General features: G+C 37.0%; 1 protein-coding gene across 5 annotated transcripts in view; it reads right to left on the reverse strand.

Annotated features, from left to right (window-relative positions):
• VPS13D (vacuolar protein sorting 13 homolog D) overlaps positions 1-19,472 on the reverse strand; it is a 349,290-nt gene that overhangs the window by 300,123 nt on the left and 29,695 nt on the right. For 4 of the 5 annotated variants that reach the window (XM_074218409.1, XM_074218411.1, XM_074218410.1 and 1 more), the window contains 8 exons: positions 19,204-19,334; positions 18,243-18,318; positions 17,593-17,763; positions 16,630-16,760; positions 15,268-15,400; positions 7,506-9,707; positions 5,751-5,902; positions 3,170-4,192 (listed from right to left, as the gene is read on the reverse strand). In XM_074218409.1, the coding sequence (XP_074074510.1) occupies positions 3,170-4,192; positions 5,751-5,902; positions 7,506-9,707; positions 15,268-15,400; positions 16,630-16,760; positions 17,593-17,763; positions 18,243-18,318; positions 19,204-19,334 (4,019 nt within the window). Of the gene's footprint in view, positions 1-3,169; positions 4,193-5,750; positions 5,903-7,505; positions 9,708-15,267; positions 15,401-16,629; positions 16,761-17,592; positions 17,764-18,242; positions 18,319-19,203; positions 19,335-19,472 lie in introns of those variants that run through there. The other variant, XM_074218412.1, reaches the window with a different exon arrangement.

Raw genomic sequence — 19,472 nt, forward strand, 5'->3', positions numbered from 1 at the left:
AGTGGTGAATGGGATGGAACTGAATAATCACTTTCAATCCTACTCAATATTACTATTATTATACTATATCTCATCCAAATGAAACTCAATGGTTCTTTCAAGAATAAAAAGCAAAACAACTAGGATAAGAAGGAAAGGAATCAACTGGGGGGGGGGGACCATTTGCATCAAATATCTTGATAAATGTTATGATAACAAAATTACTTTAAGATTGATTCACCAATAACTAACAAAAAGAATATATGTAAATCAATACATCTCTGAGGTTTTACCTCATAGTCGGCATATCTATCTCTAGATATGCCTTAACTCTCCTAAATCTATTCTTTGTCCTCATTAAGATTTCCATTCCCTATATTCCTCAGGTTTCTCCCATGCCATAAGTCAAGATCTGACTTCATTGTCTTCCCTTCCCTATTTTGATTCTAGAGTTCCATAGTTGAATTCAACACTACCCCCTTGTTCTACTGTCTTATGCTTTACCAAGTTCTAACTGTATTACATCTACCATCCATAACCTGGAGTCATTTCCACATCTTACACCTCACAAAGTCTTTCATCTTAGTTCAGGTCCTCTTAATGTCTGTAACTTTGCAAGGCCTCCTAATTTGTCTCCCTGTTTCAAGAATCTCCCCATTCCAATCCATCTTCTAAATAGTTGTCAAAAGTGATTTTCCTTAAGAGCAGATCTTATGTCACTCCTCTATTCAATAAAAACCTAATGACTCTGTACTGTCTCTAGAATTAAATAGACATTCTTCTTTGGAGTATTAACACCCTTTCCAAATTAGCTTTAATTGCCTTTCAAAAGTTTATTATACATTATTCCCCTTCCTGTACTCTATTGTATGTTCCTAACACACACCACCTTATCTTCCATCTATGTATCTTTACACTGGTGGTCCCCCCATAATAAAAGTACATTCCTTCCTCATTTCCACATCATACAACAACATTTTTATTAACACCCAGCTCAAGCAAGACCTACAGGAACCCTTTCCTGAGTCTCCCAGAGCATTTGGCTTTTTCCTTCAATTATAAATGAAAACAAAACAAAAACATCAATGCTCTGAAGACACATCAAAAAGTAAGCTTTAAACATAATTACTACTGTCAAAGTAAGTTGAAAAATTCTCCAGCAGGACAATGACAATGTATTTAGAATTTGTTGAAGCTGGGGTCAATGGTCTCTTTTGCTCTGGGCATTCAAAAGTGAAGTTACTACACTATACTGGTTTAAGGAAGGGACAAAATGGAGGCAAAAAAAGAAATGAAAAAATGAAGAGATGAGAAAGAGAGAAAGGCAGAAGAGAGTGGAAGACGAATATAGAAATAGATTAGGGAAGTTTTGGCAGGAAAAGGAAGAAGGTAGAGAGAGTTACAGATAGATGGAGACATACTTCAATAATTTTACTCTGCTGCTCACAGAATTATAACTTAGGATGCTCATATAGCAACTGACATTTATACCTTAGATATGGTAGCTCAACTGTTGCTAGTGACAATTACCCTTCATATCAAAGAAATGGTTAGGGGATTCTGGCCAGATGGTGATATGATAGGCTCTAGAGGAGCCTAGAATCTTGACAAACAATTCACAGAAGTTCTAAAAATGCAGCAAAAGGAACAATGCTAAAAAAATATCAAAGGGAACTGGATATAAAATGGACATAAACTCCACCATCTAGTCCTAAGCTGAAGAAGACTGGGATGATACCGATCAAAGACAAACCAGAGTTCCAGCTCAAAGAAAAAATTCTTCAAATGAAAGAATTCAAGCATTAAGCAAATATAGCCAAGAATAACTGTCTAAAAATTAGATTAAATTAAAAAAATTTAAAAAACAAGAATACTCTATAAAAATGAGTATAATCTTACAAGGGAAAAAAGGGACCTTTAATAGATAGAAAAAAGAGACATTTAAAAATCTCCAAGAATCAAAGAATAAACTAAAAAAATATAAATAACATTTTATATTTGGAAGGAGCAACAGAATAGTTTAATAGTATTTTAGGGAAGAAGTAAGAACAAATATCCCTTTGAATCTTAAAGATACCATAGAAAAGAGGCAGTTAAATAAGACAAACAAAGTGGGGTTTGGGGGTGGTTTAATTCTACTTTGAAAAAGAAAGAAAAGGGAGAGAACAAGAAATTCACAGTAAGGATGCATGAGATAGAAGATGTTTTGTCTTAGAGACAATGGAAAGCTATGAGGAGTGTGGATGGGGAGAACTCATATAAAAACCAAAATGAATCATTCAATCCTTAAAAAAATTAACAAAAATCTTTCTGTAAGTATCAAAGTGTCAAAAATAATACTACTATGATTTTGGAATGTTTTTCTTCAACGTCTCCATCTTACAGAGCCCCTGTCTTCCTTTCAAATGAAGTTCAAGTCATTTTCTGCATGAAGACTTATCTGCTTTTTCCAACCATTTTCTCCCTCCTCTCCCTCCTGATATGCTTCCTTTTTTTAAACTACTTTGCATTAATGTATATTTACTAACTTCACAGTTATTCAGTTTATGATTTTGTATACTTGCTTCCCCAGGATACCATCAGCTCCTTGCCAGAAAGGACACTTTCCTCCTCCTTATTGCCCAGCAGAATGACTGGCAAATGGAAAGTAGTACTTAACATTTGCTAACAGAATGATCTAAAAAAGAGCAGTTTAGGGGCAGCTAGGTGGCGTAGTGGATAAAGCACCAGCCTTGGAGTCAGGAGTACCTGGGTTCAAATAGTTCAGTTACAATGAAGTGGTCTGGAATCCGGGGGCTCAGAGGAATGCTGTCTATTACCCTAGTTCCAGAGAGCTACAACCATAACACAAAGACTTCCAAGGAGGGGATAACACAAGTTCAAAGGCAACATGGATCAAGGCAAGAAATTTTTAAAAATTACAAGTAATGGGCAGCTAGGTGGCACAGTGGACAGAGCACCAACTCTGTAGTCAGATGGACCTGAATTCAAATTTGGCCTCAGACACTTAATAATTACCTAGTAGTGTAACCTTGGGCAAGTCAATTAACCCCATTATCTTGAAAAAAAAAGAAAGGAAGAAAGAAAAATTACAAGTATTTTCTAAAGTAAATGTTAAACAATGCCAACTTCAAATGAAGATGGACCCTTGTCACTCACTCTCTTCAGGAGTTAGAGAAAGCTCATGTACCTTGAGATCTAGTTTGGTGTTAATGGGATCTTGAATATTGGCTTCTAGCACAATGCTGGACTCTGACTTTACTGTCTGCTGAATGTCTGTAGGCTCTGTCTTCATTGCATGATTGTCTGCAGTGGAACCAATTCCAAAGAAGTCTAATATTACCACCCAAGTCTGCAGAGTGATCAGTACATCAAGGCAGTTGAAATCAACATCAACACTCCTGTTTATTCTATTATAACAGGAAGAAAACTCAGGGTGCTTCTTGTCCACAAGGAATATATTGATGTGGACCAAGGAATCATCAAATTTACTCTTTCCACAAAAGACCTTGGGTTCATCCACAGGAGAAGGAGGCGGGGTCAAAGTATAATCTTTGTCTTTGTCGTCTTTTTGTCTTTTCCGGGATATGCTGGTGGGTCTTTGGTACAACTGGAAGACGTTTGGAGCTTCTTCCATGTGGGAAGGTAGAGATCGGGGCATATCAGGATACTCCACATTGGACACCAAGGGGCAAGACTGGGAAAGATATTCCTTGTGCACTAAGCTGGATGGTTTGGGAGCTCCTCGAGACACCATTAAGTTCTTATACTTTGAATCTGGATTCTTCTCTAAAAGGTCTTCCATCAGTAGAGAGCGCAAAGCAATCTGAATGGACAAAGTCTGAGGATGGTCTTTACTAAATTCAACATCAAAATCCTGAAACTTTAAGCTCACAAGACCTTGGGCTCCTAAGGTCAGATCTCCACTCAGCTGAACCTGAAGCTCTGAAATACAAAAGTTGGCTTGGATCTGTGTGAAGGATTTTGCTTCCTTCACAGACAATGACTTCTGAGAAGTACTAGAAAAGCTAGAATGGCTAAACAATCCATTCTCTTTCCGTTCAACACAAGGCTCACCACTGAGGGAAGGAAGAGGAGAATTAGGGCTAGGAGATGAGGTAGAATTGACTGGGAATTTATTCAAGTCTTCACTGTAGACTAGGTTATCTAATGTTTGTAGAACTTGCTCATATACATGTTTTGCCAACACCACCTGCATTAAAGAGATAGAAAATTACTCAGTTTCTCCCCTACTTAAGCTAATGTGAACATTTCTGTGAGATTTCTTACAGTATTCTTTATATAAAGTTATATCTCCCCCAATTATACTTTAAGCAAAGATCAAAATAAATATATTAATGTAATCAACTAGACAATGAAAAATTAAAAATAATAAAACTTAATGCACTTCTACCACCTAGCTAATAATTAGGAAATAATTAAAAGAGGAAAAGAAATATAATTAACAGGGGTTAGAGAAGGATCCCTATAGATAGAAGGTGGGGTTTTAATTGGAACTTAAAGGAAACTAGAGAGATCAGCAGTCAGAGAGGAAGAGTTCTCAACTGCCCCTATTGACTTCCTTTAGGTCTCAAATAAAATCCCATCTTTTCTTTTGCAAGAAGCTATCCCTGTCCCTCTTAACTGATGCATGTATATAAACATATAATTGTTTGAATGTTGTGTCCTCCATGAGACTATAACCTCCTTGACTGCAAGGGACTGCTATTGCTGCTTTTTGTATTATTAGCACTTAGCGTGGTGTCTGGCACATAATAGATGCTTAATAAAAGTTTACTGACTGAATATGTGACCTAAATATTAAAGTTCATATAATAGGAGAGAACCAGAGCAGGAACCCTCCATAACTGGAAGGAGTAAATTCTTAACTAAACAAGAGTAGAATACAAGAAAATAGCTAATTCTTTTAAATACATGAAATTTAAAAGCTTTTATGTGAACAAAATTAGTCCAACTAATATAAGAAGGGTATTAGTTAACTGGGGAAAGATTTTTGTATCAATTATCAGTGAAAAGCATCTGTTATTCAAAACAAATAAGCAACCCAGCAAATATTTAAGACTGAAATCCATTCCCCAGTAGAGAAGCAGTCAAAGGAGAAAGACAAATAATCCTCAAAAATAAGAATTGAAAAGTATTGACAAATATACAAGCCTCTATTCCAAATCACTAATAAGAAGTGCACATCAAAACAACCTTCACTGGTGATCTTATAGTGCAAATGCGTCCCCCCCTCAATATTCTCGGTGGCTCCCTGTTATCTCAGAATCAAATAAAATGGCTTTGCTTAGTATTCAGAGCCCTCCATAACATAATTCTCTGCCCCATGGTTTCAGTGTTTCTGGCCAACTAAAATCCTACCTTCTACAGGAAGCTTTTCTAACTCCTCTTCATTCCAGAAATTTCCCTCTGCTAATGAGGGAATTACTAATTATCCTGTATAGAGCTTCTTTATATTTGTTTGCATGTTTTCTTCCTCCTTAGATTGGAAGCTTTGAGGACAGGGCCTGTCTTCTGCCCCATTTTGCATCTCCTGTGCTAAGTACAGCATGTGACACAGAGTAAGCATTTAATAAATTTTTATTGGTTGACAACAGAATCTTGGTGTTATCAATTACTACTAAAAACTAGAAATCTATCCTGATATTCACTACAATAGAATTTTACTATTTGGAATCATTTAAAATCATGAAGCAAATATTTTAGAAATGATGATGAAGCAAATATTTTAGAAATGAAAAAGCTTTGACCTGAACAGGATTAACAAACTTTCCTTCGATCTTCATAATACTTGAGATTCCCACATCATCCACGCAATGGGTGAAGGTCATTTCATATTCCCTCTCTATAGGGATCTTTTCCAGTTTAAACTGGATGGTGGTGTTGTTCAGAATGTGAAAAGCTGATGAGAGGGAAAAAATATCTTAGTTGAAAGAACAGTATATATTCAAAGCAACAATGTACACTTTACCCTACTCAATGTTACTAATAAATAAGTTTAATGAATTTAATTTGGCTCATGGGGCAATTTAGCCTAGAACTCAGAGTTGTTTACAAAAAGAACAGTATGGAGATTATAGTCAAAAGTAATCTGTAGTGTGCATTTCAGCACAAGTATCTAAAAGCAATAAAAGACTAAGGCCAGTTGGCATGAGGATGAACACTTTGGTAGCATCAATTCAATTCAATTTAAAGTATTATGTTTCAACTGCATACACAGCCATATAATCCGGTGGACATTATATCATTTAGTGTCAGCATCAGGACATCCTAACTTTCAAGGTCTCATCCACTCCCATCTGAGTTGCTTGACACTACTTAGCTTCAAAGTTCATCCTGATGGCAATTAATCTCTCTGAGACTTGTTTTTCCCACCAATAAAATAAAGGGGTTGGCCCAGATGATCACTGAGATCCCTTCTAATTATAAATCCTACATGGCTATGAATTTATGTTCTTGAGTTAGTCTTGATTAATAGTCATATAAAAGCACTATAAAGACTAAGTTGATGAATAAATGTAAATATTAACCTACATTTATATTATTATTTTTACAAGTTCATATTCATACAACCTCTCTATGTGTTTGTGTATGTATGTGTGTGTGTGTGTGTGTGTGTATGTTATAACAATCTTATAGCATCTATAAAAATGACTTACAAATGGACATAAAAGTTTTTTTAAATGGAAATTTAACACCCAAGACTCAGGGCAAAAAAAGGTCAGAGAAAAAGGTGCATTGGATATATTTTTAGACTCTTCCCATGTACTCATTGGGTTTGTAGATTTTTTCTCTTTTTTTCCCCCAAATATTATTTGTCATATGGAACAAGCTGTCTGTGAGAGGATAGTAAGAAAAAAATCTGGTGATGATGAAAAATCATATCCATAAAAATTTATAAGACAAAAAAGGCCATCAACCAAGGATGCCTAGTTTAATAAATCAAATCATTTGGTCACTGATTGGATTCAAAATGAGATACTATTTTCTGTGACTTGTATTAGCAGCCTTACAGAGTTAACAAGAAGAACTTGCCAGCTCTTATTCTAAGTTACTCATTCTAGCCCATGTAAACTGGCATATGTTATCAAGTAGAGTCGATGGTACAAGAGCAAAACCACTTTTATAATTAGTACTTCTAAAGAATTGCTCATTGACGTCTTTAAAAATTCATTCAGAAAATCATCTCAATAGAATGTGTTAACTTGCCTTATAATGTGCTCCTTTCTTTAGGATGGCCAACCAAAAGTTGGACTACTCTCAATTCATGCATGTTGCGGAAGAGATATTCCTTCCTTAGGGGGATGACCTCTATGTCTAAAACAAGTCTTTTTTTGGTGAAATATGACTTGAAGTGAGAGGAATTATAATTATCACTTCTCTAAAATAAAAATTCATTACTGTAGTATTTGAACAAATTATTCTAGGAAATTTTGCTTTGAAAAGCAAACTAGTAAAGTGACCTGAGACTGGGATCCTGAATTCCAAAGAGTCACACAACTCACCTTGACCTCTATGCAGCGATTCAAAGAAATCATGTCGAGTGAAATGAGTTTCCTCCTGGCTATTAACACTGGCAGAACCAGAGGGAGGGTGGAGAGACTGGCTTACTTCAGATCCAGAACCCTTCCTGCCTGCCAACTGAGCACAATTCAAAGAGTACAGTTTAATGTCTTTGATTTCCACCTGAAGTCGGTCACTTCTTGATTCATCTTCACCTGCCACAAAATTCTGGATGAAGATCTGTCCTAAATGTCCTACCAACAGCTCAGGACTTCCCGGTTTTCGAGGAATTGAGACGACTGGTGATTCTATGTTGACATTTAAGATAAGTTTCACAGTGTCACTGACAGTTATGGATGGGTCAAAACCATAAACCTCATTTTCCTCAAAGACAAAAGGATCCCGAGGCTTCCGAGGTGTTTCAAAGAGAGAGACCATCTCACTGTACTCTGCAGTTTTGGTGGCCAAAACTGTGGTAACTTTGGAGGCTGCACTTTTCAACATGCTTTGGAAATTCTCTTCAAGTTCATCCATGGACAGTGTTAACTCCTTTAGAAATTTAGCAGAGTGGTTATAATGCAGGGATGCCATCTTGAGATTAAGGGAACATTCCTGTTTAGACTTCTCAACAAATGTAAAACTCAAAGCTTCTGTGAGGGCTGCATCTTCCATTTTTACAAAGACAGATTCAAAGTAACCAATATCACTAACAATGTTTTCATAGTCTACAGAATTTCCAATGCTGACAACATACTGATTCTTGATATTATCTTGTGTCAAGTCCATGAGTTGCAAACAGCCAAGAGAACCATTCACATCAATTGTGTTACCCATGGAGACATTAACTTTGGTTCCACCTATACTGGCAGTTGCAATTTTTCGGCCATATTTTTCCCCGTTTGTCATTCCCACTGTTCGAAGGAGCAGCAAATTGAGTCTATGAATATCCACTGCAACCTCTGTATTTTGCTCATAAGTAGATTGATATGTTTCTTGTTCCCTGAAACTTCTTTCAAAATCGTTTATTAAAGGCTGAGGACTTGAATCATCTTTTTCCTTAGGAAAAGATTTTTGAAGAAAACCAATCAGTTCTACAATTGTTTCTGGATTCAAGATGATGTCTAAATTATTTACCTGTAATGATATCACCTGAAGGGTGCTGTCTAAATTCATTGAGGGACATTCTGAACTTACAAACTGGTATTCTAACTTAATAAGTGACTCCTGATCTTTGGTGATTATATTGTTAAGTGACACATTAGTGGCTGCAATACATCGATCACTCATTGTGACATTATCAGGGCCAGAGACCGGTGATTGGGCCCTACTATCACGAAGGCTTCCTGTTGGAATATCAAAACTCAAATTCTTGTGTGAAGCCATCAAGAGATCAAAATCAGCACCATAAGTCTGCATAGTGTCCACCAGGAGTAATCCATGGACAGTGAGTGACACCTCAGCATCATAAGGCCTCTTCACAAAATGAGCATTGGTACCAAACACTTTGAGCACAGAAATATAACGACCATTGCTCTCAACACCAAGTTGCATACAATTAACTTTAAATTCAGCTAAAAGGAGCTGTGATTCCACTAGAACCTCCCTTGTATGCTGTTCCAAAACCACAATGCTTTGAGTTAAATTCATTACTGAATCTTGCAAGCTCCCCCGTTGTTCCTCTTCAGAAAAAATCTTCTCCTTGATGAGTACATCAGAAGGCTTCACTTCTGAAGTGGTCAAAAGGGCAAAGCAATTCTTCAAAGCAGATATTTTATCCTCATTGATGTGGATTTTCAAATCTGGTAAATTACCTGAGAGCACTGCTCCGGGATACCTGGGATCTGATGTATAAATCAATCGACGTTCCAACTGTAAGTGCACATTGAATTTCTCTACTACATGGGTTGGTCCCACATCAATGTCCTGAACATGCTTCCAATTGTCTTTCACTCTTCCAACCATGATCTGCAGGTCCATAAATGACAAGGAATATCTCTCATACATCTTTGTGCTCATTAAATGGGCTTGAAGTTGTTCTTCACTGAATTCAACTGCAGGAAATGGTGGGGTTTTCACTCCATTCCTACTGCTTGTCTGAAGGGGTGGAGTATTAGGAGGGGTGGCAAGAGGTGTCTTATATTCATCATCACTAAGTTCATTCATGTCAGAAGAGGAACTTTCTGTACTTTTCTTCTTATAATCTTCTGCAGAAAGAAAAGAAAAAAAATCAACACAAACTTTTCTTCTACATTCTGATAAAAAACAGTGGTCTTCTCTCCTTCAACATAATTTTAAGAAAGATTCAAGAACTATATAATTCTATTAAAAAATTGTGTCTATTAACTATTTGTCTTGCCACTGAACTCCAATGACTCTAGAGGAGAAAGTGAGGCTGATTACTTTGTGCAGCTCAGTCTCACTCAAATTCAATTCACATGCAAGCCAAGATAAGCTCCTGATGTCACTGGTCCTCTTCAAGAATGAAGAACAAAAGAAATGTACAGAAAATAATAGCAAGGTTAGGTAGCAAAGAAGGATACAATAAGAATGTGGCACAGTCCTGTAAGGATAGAGTCAGGAAAACTAAACTTCAGAATGAGCCTAGGCTGGTCAAGAAAAGAAAAATAATTGGCTTATTTTTAACTTATACTGGGAGAGGAGGAGGAATGGGATGAAAGACCATCTAAGCCTTTATTTTAAAATACCAGGCAGAGCTGCTTAAATCCTTTGGTTCTGTTTCTGCACAGGGAAGAATGGCCTCTCTTCACTGTACATTTCATAATGAAAATAACTACCAGGGACTCAGTACCCAAAATAAGTAATGAGATATTAAGAATTAAGAGAATACTCAGCTTATTCCTGATAAATAAAAGTTCCCTGACCCAAATGAACTCTTCCACAGTCTTGAAAAGAACTGGCAGATGTACCTGCTGAGTCATTGACATCAATAAATTAAAGATCATGAAATAATGAGAAGGTATGATGAGGTTGGAGAAGAACAAATAGGCTTCCAATTTTCAAAAAATGGGCACAGTCTACCAATCATACACTGAGTTGACAATGATTCCTGAGAAAAATCTAAAACAGACCCTTAAAAGAATGACTGGTTAACATCTCAAGAGAAAATAGTGATTACAAAGAATTAATCTGACTTTATCAAAACAAAGCATGCCAAATTAACCTCATTTTCTCCTCTAAATTACTAAACCAGTGGTCAAGACAATTGCTGTAAAGACAGCTTTTCATAAAGCATCACTTACTATTCTTGAGAAGAAAATGAAGATATTGATTATAAATAAAACATTAATAGGAGAAGCATGGACAGAGAACAGATCTAAAAAAAAAATGAAGGCATTTTAGTAGACCATATAGCACACTATAAATGAACAGTGTGATATGACCTTGCAAAACTACTGCAATCTTAGGCTGCATGGCACAGAGCATCTAGGAATGGGGAAGTACAATCTAACTTTACTTGTCCTCATCAGACCTCATTTAGATATTTGTGTTCAATTCTAAATGTCATTGTTTAAAAGGATTCAGATAAAGAGTAAGCTCAGGGGTGGCTAGGTGGCCCAGTGGATAAAACACCGGCCCTGGAGTCAGGAGGATCTGAGTTCAAATCCAGCCTCAGACAATAATTACCTAGCTGTGTGACCTTGAGCAAGTCACTTAATTCCATTGTCTTGCAAAAACCAAAACAAAAGAAAGCGTAAACTAGGTTAGGGTATAGTTAAAGAAGTTGAGGGGGGAGGGGGAGGAGGGGAAAAGGAGGCAAAAGGGTCATATGATAAGTGCCTTCAAATATCTAAAGGGCTCCCATGTGGATAACTTGTTCTATATGGACCCAAAGGACAGAACTAGAAACAATGGTAAAAGTTGCAAAGAAGTCAAATTTAAGTTTGATGCCAAGAAAAACTTCCCAATAATTTAAACTGTCCAAAAGTAGAATAGCCTGTCTAAAGAAATGATGAGTTTCCACTACTTGTGGGGACTTTGAACCTATGAAGGAAGATGCTCTCCACCTCCAGAGAAAGAATCAATCTATATAAGTATATATCGTATGGTTTCACATATCTATCTGCGTCAAATGCTGGTTTTCTAGTGCAGGGGTAGAAGGGAAAGATAGAGGGGTAACAGCTTAGAACTCAAAAGTAACCAAAAGAAAAATTAAAAGAAAATATTATAGCAGAAATACTTTTCATGAAGGGGGTTAAACTTGATAAAAGCTTAAGTCTCTTCCTATTTTTAAATTTTGCAATTCACTACAAATAGTAGTGAAAGGAATATCAGACATATTAATGAAAACACCTAGCTTTAAAATCTAATTATAGTTGTGAGATCTACCCTTCTGGAGACTCTTTATGAAATAAACTTCAATTGGTTAAAATCTCTAGCTCTCTACTCTAAGCATAAAACAACTAAAAATAGTAATCACACAAAATATCAAGAAATTATGGACACCTGGGGGAAGAGCTAAGGAATTCCCACAAGCTCTCTCCAGACCATTCCAAATACCTTTAAATAATGACTGTAACCAGATTCTAGAGAGGCAGAACCCACAGAAAGAAAGAGTGAAACAATTTCTAGCTTAAGACACCTTGGAAGATCTATGGGAAAGTCTGTTACATCCAGGTTAGAAAGGGCTGCAGTGCAACTCAGGTCATGTTGGAGCTGACTCCAATCATCCAGAACAATCTGCAGCAGTAAGGGTAGTTTCCAGACCTCTCAGTCTAGAGATTGTGAAGATCAACTTGAAAGCTCAGCAGGAAAACTCAGTCACACCGGAGTGAGCATGGAGTTCAGTCCAGTGCAGGTCTCGGTGCAGACTCAGCCCCCAGGGACCAGGAGCAGGCTTGGGGAGCCACTTGGCAGGGAGTCACCCAGCAGCTTCCAAAGTGCTTTGCCCACAGATGGTAAGGAGCTTGGGGGAGACTGCAGAGGTCTCTCCACTATCTCTGCAGCAGGATTCCATAGCTTTGCTGTGCTCAGATCTAGGCTGCAGTCTGGGCCCCCGTCTCAGGAAAAGGAGTTTTATTACCATAGTAGAGCAGGGACCCTCCTCTCAGCTCCAGGACAGAAGGGAGTGCTTGTGGGCATCCACAGATCAGAGAGCACAAGTCAGGAGAGTAGTCAAAGACTCTAAAAAGACCTTGAAGAAATTGAGGTCCCTGGGGGATATCCCTAAAGACAGATGCAAAAACCCTCAAAAACTTGGGGCAGTATGTTCTCTAACTTGAAGCAGAGCCCCACCTTAACTTTATATATTTTTTTAGGTTTTTTTGCAAGGCAAATGGAAATAAGTGGCTTGCCCAGGGCCACACAGCTAGGTCATTATTAAGTGTCTGAGACCGGATTTGAACCCAGGTACTCCTGACTCCAGGGCTGGTGCTTTATCCACTGCGCCACCTAGCGGCCCCTAGAGCCCCACCTTAACAAAGACTTAAAAATCAAGTCATAGTTTTGGGAAATCAGCAAACAATAGAAGAAAAAAAAATCTGACCACAGACACTTATTCTGAACCCAGAGAGGATCAAAATACACACTCGGAACATAACTGCCAAAGTATCTACATCTAAAACCTGCAAGAAAAAATATAAATTGGACTCAGGTTATGGAAGAGCTAAAAAAAAGATTTTGAAAATCAACAAAGGAAGGTAGAGGAAAAATTGGAAGGAGAAATGAGAGCAATGTGGGAAAGCCATGAAAACCAGTAAGTAGTAGCTTGGTGAAGGAGATACAAAAAAAAATACTGAAAAAAATAACATCTTAAAAACCAATTTAGTTGGGGCGGCTAGGTGGCGCAGTGGATAAAGCACCAGCCCTGGAGTCAGGAGTACCTGGGTTCAAATCCGGTCTCAGACACTTAATAATTACCTAGCTGTGTGGCCCTGGACAAGCCACTTAACCCCATTTACCTTGCAAAACCCTAAAAAAAAAAACCTATCAATTTAGGTCAAATGGAAAAAGCAGTCCAAAAGGTCAATGAGAAGAATACCTTAAAAAGCAGAATTGGCCAGATGGAAAAGGATTCCTTCAAAAGTAGAATGGAGCTAAGGGAAGATGATGACTTTGTAAGAAATCAAGAAACAATAAAACAAAACCAAAAGAATGAAAAAGTAAAAGAAAACATGAAATATCACTAAGGAAAAGAACTGACCTGGAAAACAGATCCAGAAGAGATAATTTAAAAATTATCGGGCTACCTGAAACTCATGACCAAAAAAAAAGAACCTAGGCTTCATTTTTCAAGCAATCCTCCAGGAAAATTACCCTTATATCCTAGAAGCAGAGGGTAAAATAGAAAATGAATTCCCAAGTCAAGGAAAAAATATAACAAGCAGTCAGAAAGAAATAATTCAATTATGAAACTACAGTCAGTATTACACAGGATTTAGCAGCATCTACATTAAAGGCTTGTATGGCTTGGAGTATGATATCTTAGTAGGCAAAAGAGACAACTGAGAATCAACTACCCAGCAAAACTGAACATACTCTTTGAGGAGAAAAGAAAAAATGTTCACATTCAATGAAATAGGGGACTTTCAAAATTTCCTGTTGAAATGACTGGAGCTGAACAGAAAGTTTGATATCCAAGTGAAGCATAGAGTGGGTGAATGGGAAAGGCAAATTATGAGGGATTTAATGATGTTGAATAGCTTGTATTCCTGCATGGGAAAATGATACTGATAACTCATATGAACCTTCTCATATAACATTAATAGGCAAGAAATTGAATTAATAGGCAAGAAAGGAATGTACAGAAAGAAAGGAAAAGGAGAGGTTGAATGGGCTAAATTTTTCACATAAAAGAGACAAGAAAAAGCTTTTGTAATGGAGTGGAAGGGGGGGAAGGTGATGGGGGAGTGAGTGAGCCTTCATTTTCAAGAGAAGTGACTCAGAGACGAAGTAACATATATACTCAATTGAGTATAGAAATCTATCTTACCCTAGAGGAAAACAGGAGAAGAAAGGAATGAGAGAAAGGGGACCGGGGGGAGGGGAGGGGATAGGGGATAGAAGAGAAGGAAGATCAAGGATAAGGGTAGTCAGAATCAACACACTTTTGAGGAGGGACAGAGTGAAAAGAGAGAAAGGTGGAAGTGGGGAGGAATAGGACGGAGGGAACTACTGTTAGCAATAGAAGCTCTGAGAAAAAAAAATTGAAGAAAATTTTCTGATGAATTTATGATAAAGAATGCTATCCATCCCAAAGACAGAGTTCATGGTATCTGAATGTGACTGAATCACATTTTTTTTCTCAGTTTATTTTTCTTAAGGTTTCTCTTTCTTTGGGTGTGTGTGGGGGGAGGGGGTTATGTTTACTCTTACAACATGACTATTGCAGTAATGTGAAAAAAAATTAAAAATAAAAATTTTTTAAAAAGAAGAAAAAAATGAGTTTCACAATAAATCTGGGAAGTGGACACTACCAAAAAATATTAAAACACCAGAATAGCATTTCATTAGATAATTGTTTGCTATGATTTTGCATATGAGACACTGTGTGATGGGTGTATATGTACAGTGAAAGACATTATTTTTGTATTGATTTTTCATATCGTTACTCATTCTTCTACTTATTTCCCATTTTTTACATTTAAATTTTTTCTTCCAATTAAAATATTGAACTTCATGAGCCATACACAATTCATATATAATTAAACCATATTGAGAATCAAAAAAAAATTATAGACACCTTATTGAGAGAAGGTAGATCACTCCAAGAATGCCCTTACTACATTTCCTTTAGTGCCAACCAACCTTGAGTATTGGTGAGTAAAATCCTGCCCAAGTCCACGACAACTAACACAGGATTCTTAAATTTGAAATCATCAGGGAATATCACCTGAGGGGCAGAAATATCCAGGCGAACTGTCCAACGTTTGCTTTCTTCCTGTGAAAAACAAGTCAAATGACAAGTAAGCATTTCTTAATATGACTCTTAAAATGGAGCATCAATTGAACCAGCAACTCTTTGCTGGAGTTGTAACTCTACCTGTTCAGACAGAAAGAATGGCTCCCCTTTTGTCTGGGATCCGTGCCCTGGTTATTCCTCTGTATGCTGGGTTAGATACTGGAACTGAGGTCTCATTCTGCTCCTTGGGTCTGAACCCCATAGTGGCTGGTTCTATCTCAGCATTTATCCACTGCTCAGGGCCTTCCTACCTTAAGATCACTAGCCCTTCAGACAGGGTCCCTTCTAACTCTGCCACAGATTTGTGCCCTCTCTCCTCCCCTCGGTCTCACAGAATGCACAGCTGCCTTCTAAGCACAGCTTGAAGGCCACATATCACCTCCCACACACCCTTAACTGATTCCTCAGCTCTTAAGTGTGCTACTCCTTCTAAAACAACTTTAAATGATTCTTATATACATTTGATGACTGCTTCTCTGCATATATTTTATATTCCTCCACGTCTCTATAGCCCTAGCAGCAAGCACAGAGTGACAAATATAGTACTTGCTTAATAAATGTGTGTCATTCCACTCAAGTAGAAAACAAAATTTTTTCTTAATTACTTGGCTCCATGAAACCAAGGAGTCTTAATAGTGCTCGGTACAGTCATTTGCACATTGTGAGCACTGAATAATTAGTTGCTGAAGAAATAAATACCTAGGGGGTGGCTAGGTGGCGCAGTGGACAAAGCACTGGCCCTGGAGTCAGGAGTACCTGGGTTCGAATCCAGTCTCAGACACTTAATAATAATTACCTAGCTGTGTGGCCTTGGGCAAGCCACTTAACCCCATTGCCTTGCAAAAAAAAAAAAGAAAGAAATACCTGTTCCAAACCAGTATAGTAGGGTCTTCCTAACATGAATAAGGATCAGATCTAAAAATGTTTTCTTCATAGTCATACAGTGGCAGAGGTTAAGGCCCCTGCTTCTGACCCCATCACCAGTGTCAATTCTAGTTCCATTGTATTCATTTCCAAAAATCAATGTCTACTTTATGCTGGGCTCAGGCCTTTACAAGTCAGCTCTAAAGATTTTTGAGTCATGAATATGATGAGACAGCACACAAGACTTTGTCTCTTTTTTACATATAACTCCAAACTGGGATCAGCTGCTAAAGCACTTAGCAAACAATCAAATAAATTAAAAATATTTAAATATGACCACTCACGATGAAATCACCCACAAGCAAACGGTCAATGGTTTGTCGGATTTCTGCCTTCGTCTGCATTTTCAGTTTGTTATATTGTCTTCGGGCAGCTTCAGCAACTCTCAACTCAAGTTCTGATTGATAGCCAAAACCTAGAAGATTGAAATTAGACAAGAGACCAAATGGATCTTTGCCAGGCTAGATGGGCAGAAGAGCTGAAGGAAGTATCTTCCTGGAATTACTACTTCCCTAAGGAGAATCAAGCTCAAAATGAAAGTCTACAGCAATATTCCCTGAAATCATTTCTAACAAATGAGATAGTAAACTGAGGGTCATCAATTAAAGGAATCCTCATTTTCTTCAATCATATTCTACTGGACCTAAATCATTATATTATAAATTCCTAAGAACACTAAAATTTAGTGGCAGAAGAAATACTTCCTATACTATGAATCTGGTCTAAAAGTTATATTTTTACCTAAATTTTCTTTTTCATGAAGCACTTCAAAATTAAGAAAAAACTAACTTGTAGAATTTCCAGTCAAATAAGTTGGGGAGAGTAAATGTCAATTAATTATTTCACCATCAATTTCCAAATATATTACTCAGTTATTCAGCACTCAGTAGAGCTGCTCAAAGGAAGCAGCATAAACACTGTTCTTGTCCTTGAGACCTAATTCCCTGAATCTTTCCATTAAGGCCTTAAATCAATGGAGGTTCATCATCAAAAAAAAAAAAGGACTCTGAAGAAATAGGAGAGAAAAGAATACTTTAAGATCTTGTCTTCTCTCCAAAAAAAAAGTGGCAACACCAGGATTCTTACTAAAGGATTTAAAAAAAACTAAGAGAAATCCTAATTATTTACTGCATTGACCTTTCTACTGCTGTTAAGGTAAGAACACTGCTAAAGCTTCTGAAAATGATCAGGAAAATTAGAAAACTAAAAGGAATAAACATAAACAAAAAAAAAACAAAAAAGTTAACCTGAGGTATGAACCTTTCCCTTGTAGAAAAAATCTGCTACTTTCTTAATGGCCTGGGGATTATAAACAATATTCAAGGGTCTGGTGCTGACATTCAGCCGTCTCTCAAAGTGACTGTGTATTGGATTCTTCTCATAGAGCATCTCAAAAACTGGAGCATCTGGATCAGTAGCTAGAAAAGAGAAAACAAATCTAATAAGAAGGAAAGATGGCAAAAAGATATTCTTCCATTGCTTTAAAATAACACAGAGGTCATATCTGGGGGAAACTCTTTAATGAGATAAAATGTACTAAATTATCTCTTCAGCCAGTTGGCTTGATGATCACATTATCAGCAAAGGACTTAACAATGACTTCTGTAGCACCAAAAAAATATTGTACAATTTTCACCATTATTACAAGTAAGGAAAATAAGTCACTTAACTCTTTTACTGGTTCCTTAGGTGAAGGACATGTCAATAATAAGCCACACAACAAGAAGAGGTAAACTAAGATCCATTTTGCAGGATCAAAACAATATTATTCAAAACTGAATGCATTCTATTTTTCTAATCTCTAAGCTAGAACAATAAGGAAATATACTATATTTAATCCAAGATAAACAGTATATTTATTATCAAAAATCTGTATTTCAAAAACATGAAAACTTACCTGGACATTGATCACTTCTCTCTGAAGATGTTGTTTGGAGACCAAGAGACTGTGAGACACTGCCAACTTCCTTTTGCTATTATACAACACAGAATACACAGGAGGATAGTTGAGTTATGCACAATATTTTTCTTCAATCTCTTGAGGAACTACATGCCTTTAACACAATTCAAATGCATGCTCAATATAAAAACCAAAAAATCATAGGCTGTATCTATTCTACACTTAGAAATTATTTTCTATTGCTATCTGCTTATTCCATGGATTTGTCCCCTGATGAATTCGAGTCCCTGGTAAATCAACAATGTAACCTACTTCTTATAAAACCCTACCACAACAGCCTGCTCTGTGCACAGTCATCAATCATTTCAGTTGACTCTGAATAAAATATTAAAGGGGAATGAATTCTTCCAAATTTAAAACAAAGTAGTTATGAACAGAGTGATAGCTAAACAGTTTATTAACTTAATTCTTTGACACTTGGTCTGATAATTCAAGATCACTTGAAGAATTTCTATTTCTTTTTTGTCTTGGAAAGGTACATTCAAGTTTAAAAAGTATACCCAGAAAAGAGTGAAGGACAGGCTGCATATGAACTAGAGTCAGGAAAGAAGAAATTTAGCAATTACCCTCCAAAAAGAATGAGTGCTTACACGATTCTTTTCCAAGTCGGAAAATGCACCTTACTCTAACTATTTCCATTTGAGGTGACTTTAGGACAAGAGGGGAAAGAATGCAGACATTCATTTCAACAGCAGTTTTCCAACAATTACCATCACCAACAGCGACAAATAAATTTAAGTCAATCCAACAATCCCTAAGAGATGGTCAGATGGTAGAGTGAACAAAATTAGCATTCATTATCACCTGCTTGAAAAAAATTTCCACTTGTCTTAGGGATTTGAAGGGATAATGAGCAATAATAGCCTGAACACATATCAAACTATACTGTGGTACATACAGGGTTAGGGAAGACAAGAAGGGGAAACATTGTTCCTTCAGTCACCAGGTCTTGGAGAAATAATCCACCCAATCGAACCAAGAGTAAAGAAGAATTCCTTCGAGGAAGGGACTCTGCTAAGAGTTTCACATCTGGAAAAGAAAAGAGAGAGCTGGTACTTTGCCACATTAAACTGAACATATTACTCATACCTTTAGATTTTAAATTTTACCAAGGGAGAGCACAAGACCTCTCACTCTCAATAGGTGATCATGTCAAGGGGACAGGAT

This window comes from Macrotis lagotis, chromosome 1, assembly GCF_037893015.1.
Source record: "Macrotis lagotis isolate mMagLag1 chromosome 1, bilby.v1.9.chrom.fasta, whole genome shotgun sequence".
NCBI classification, from domain to species: domain Eukaryota; kingdom Metazoa; phylum Chordata; class Mammalia; order Peramelemorphia; family Peramelidae; genus Macrotis; species Macrotis lagotis.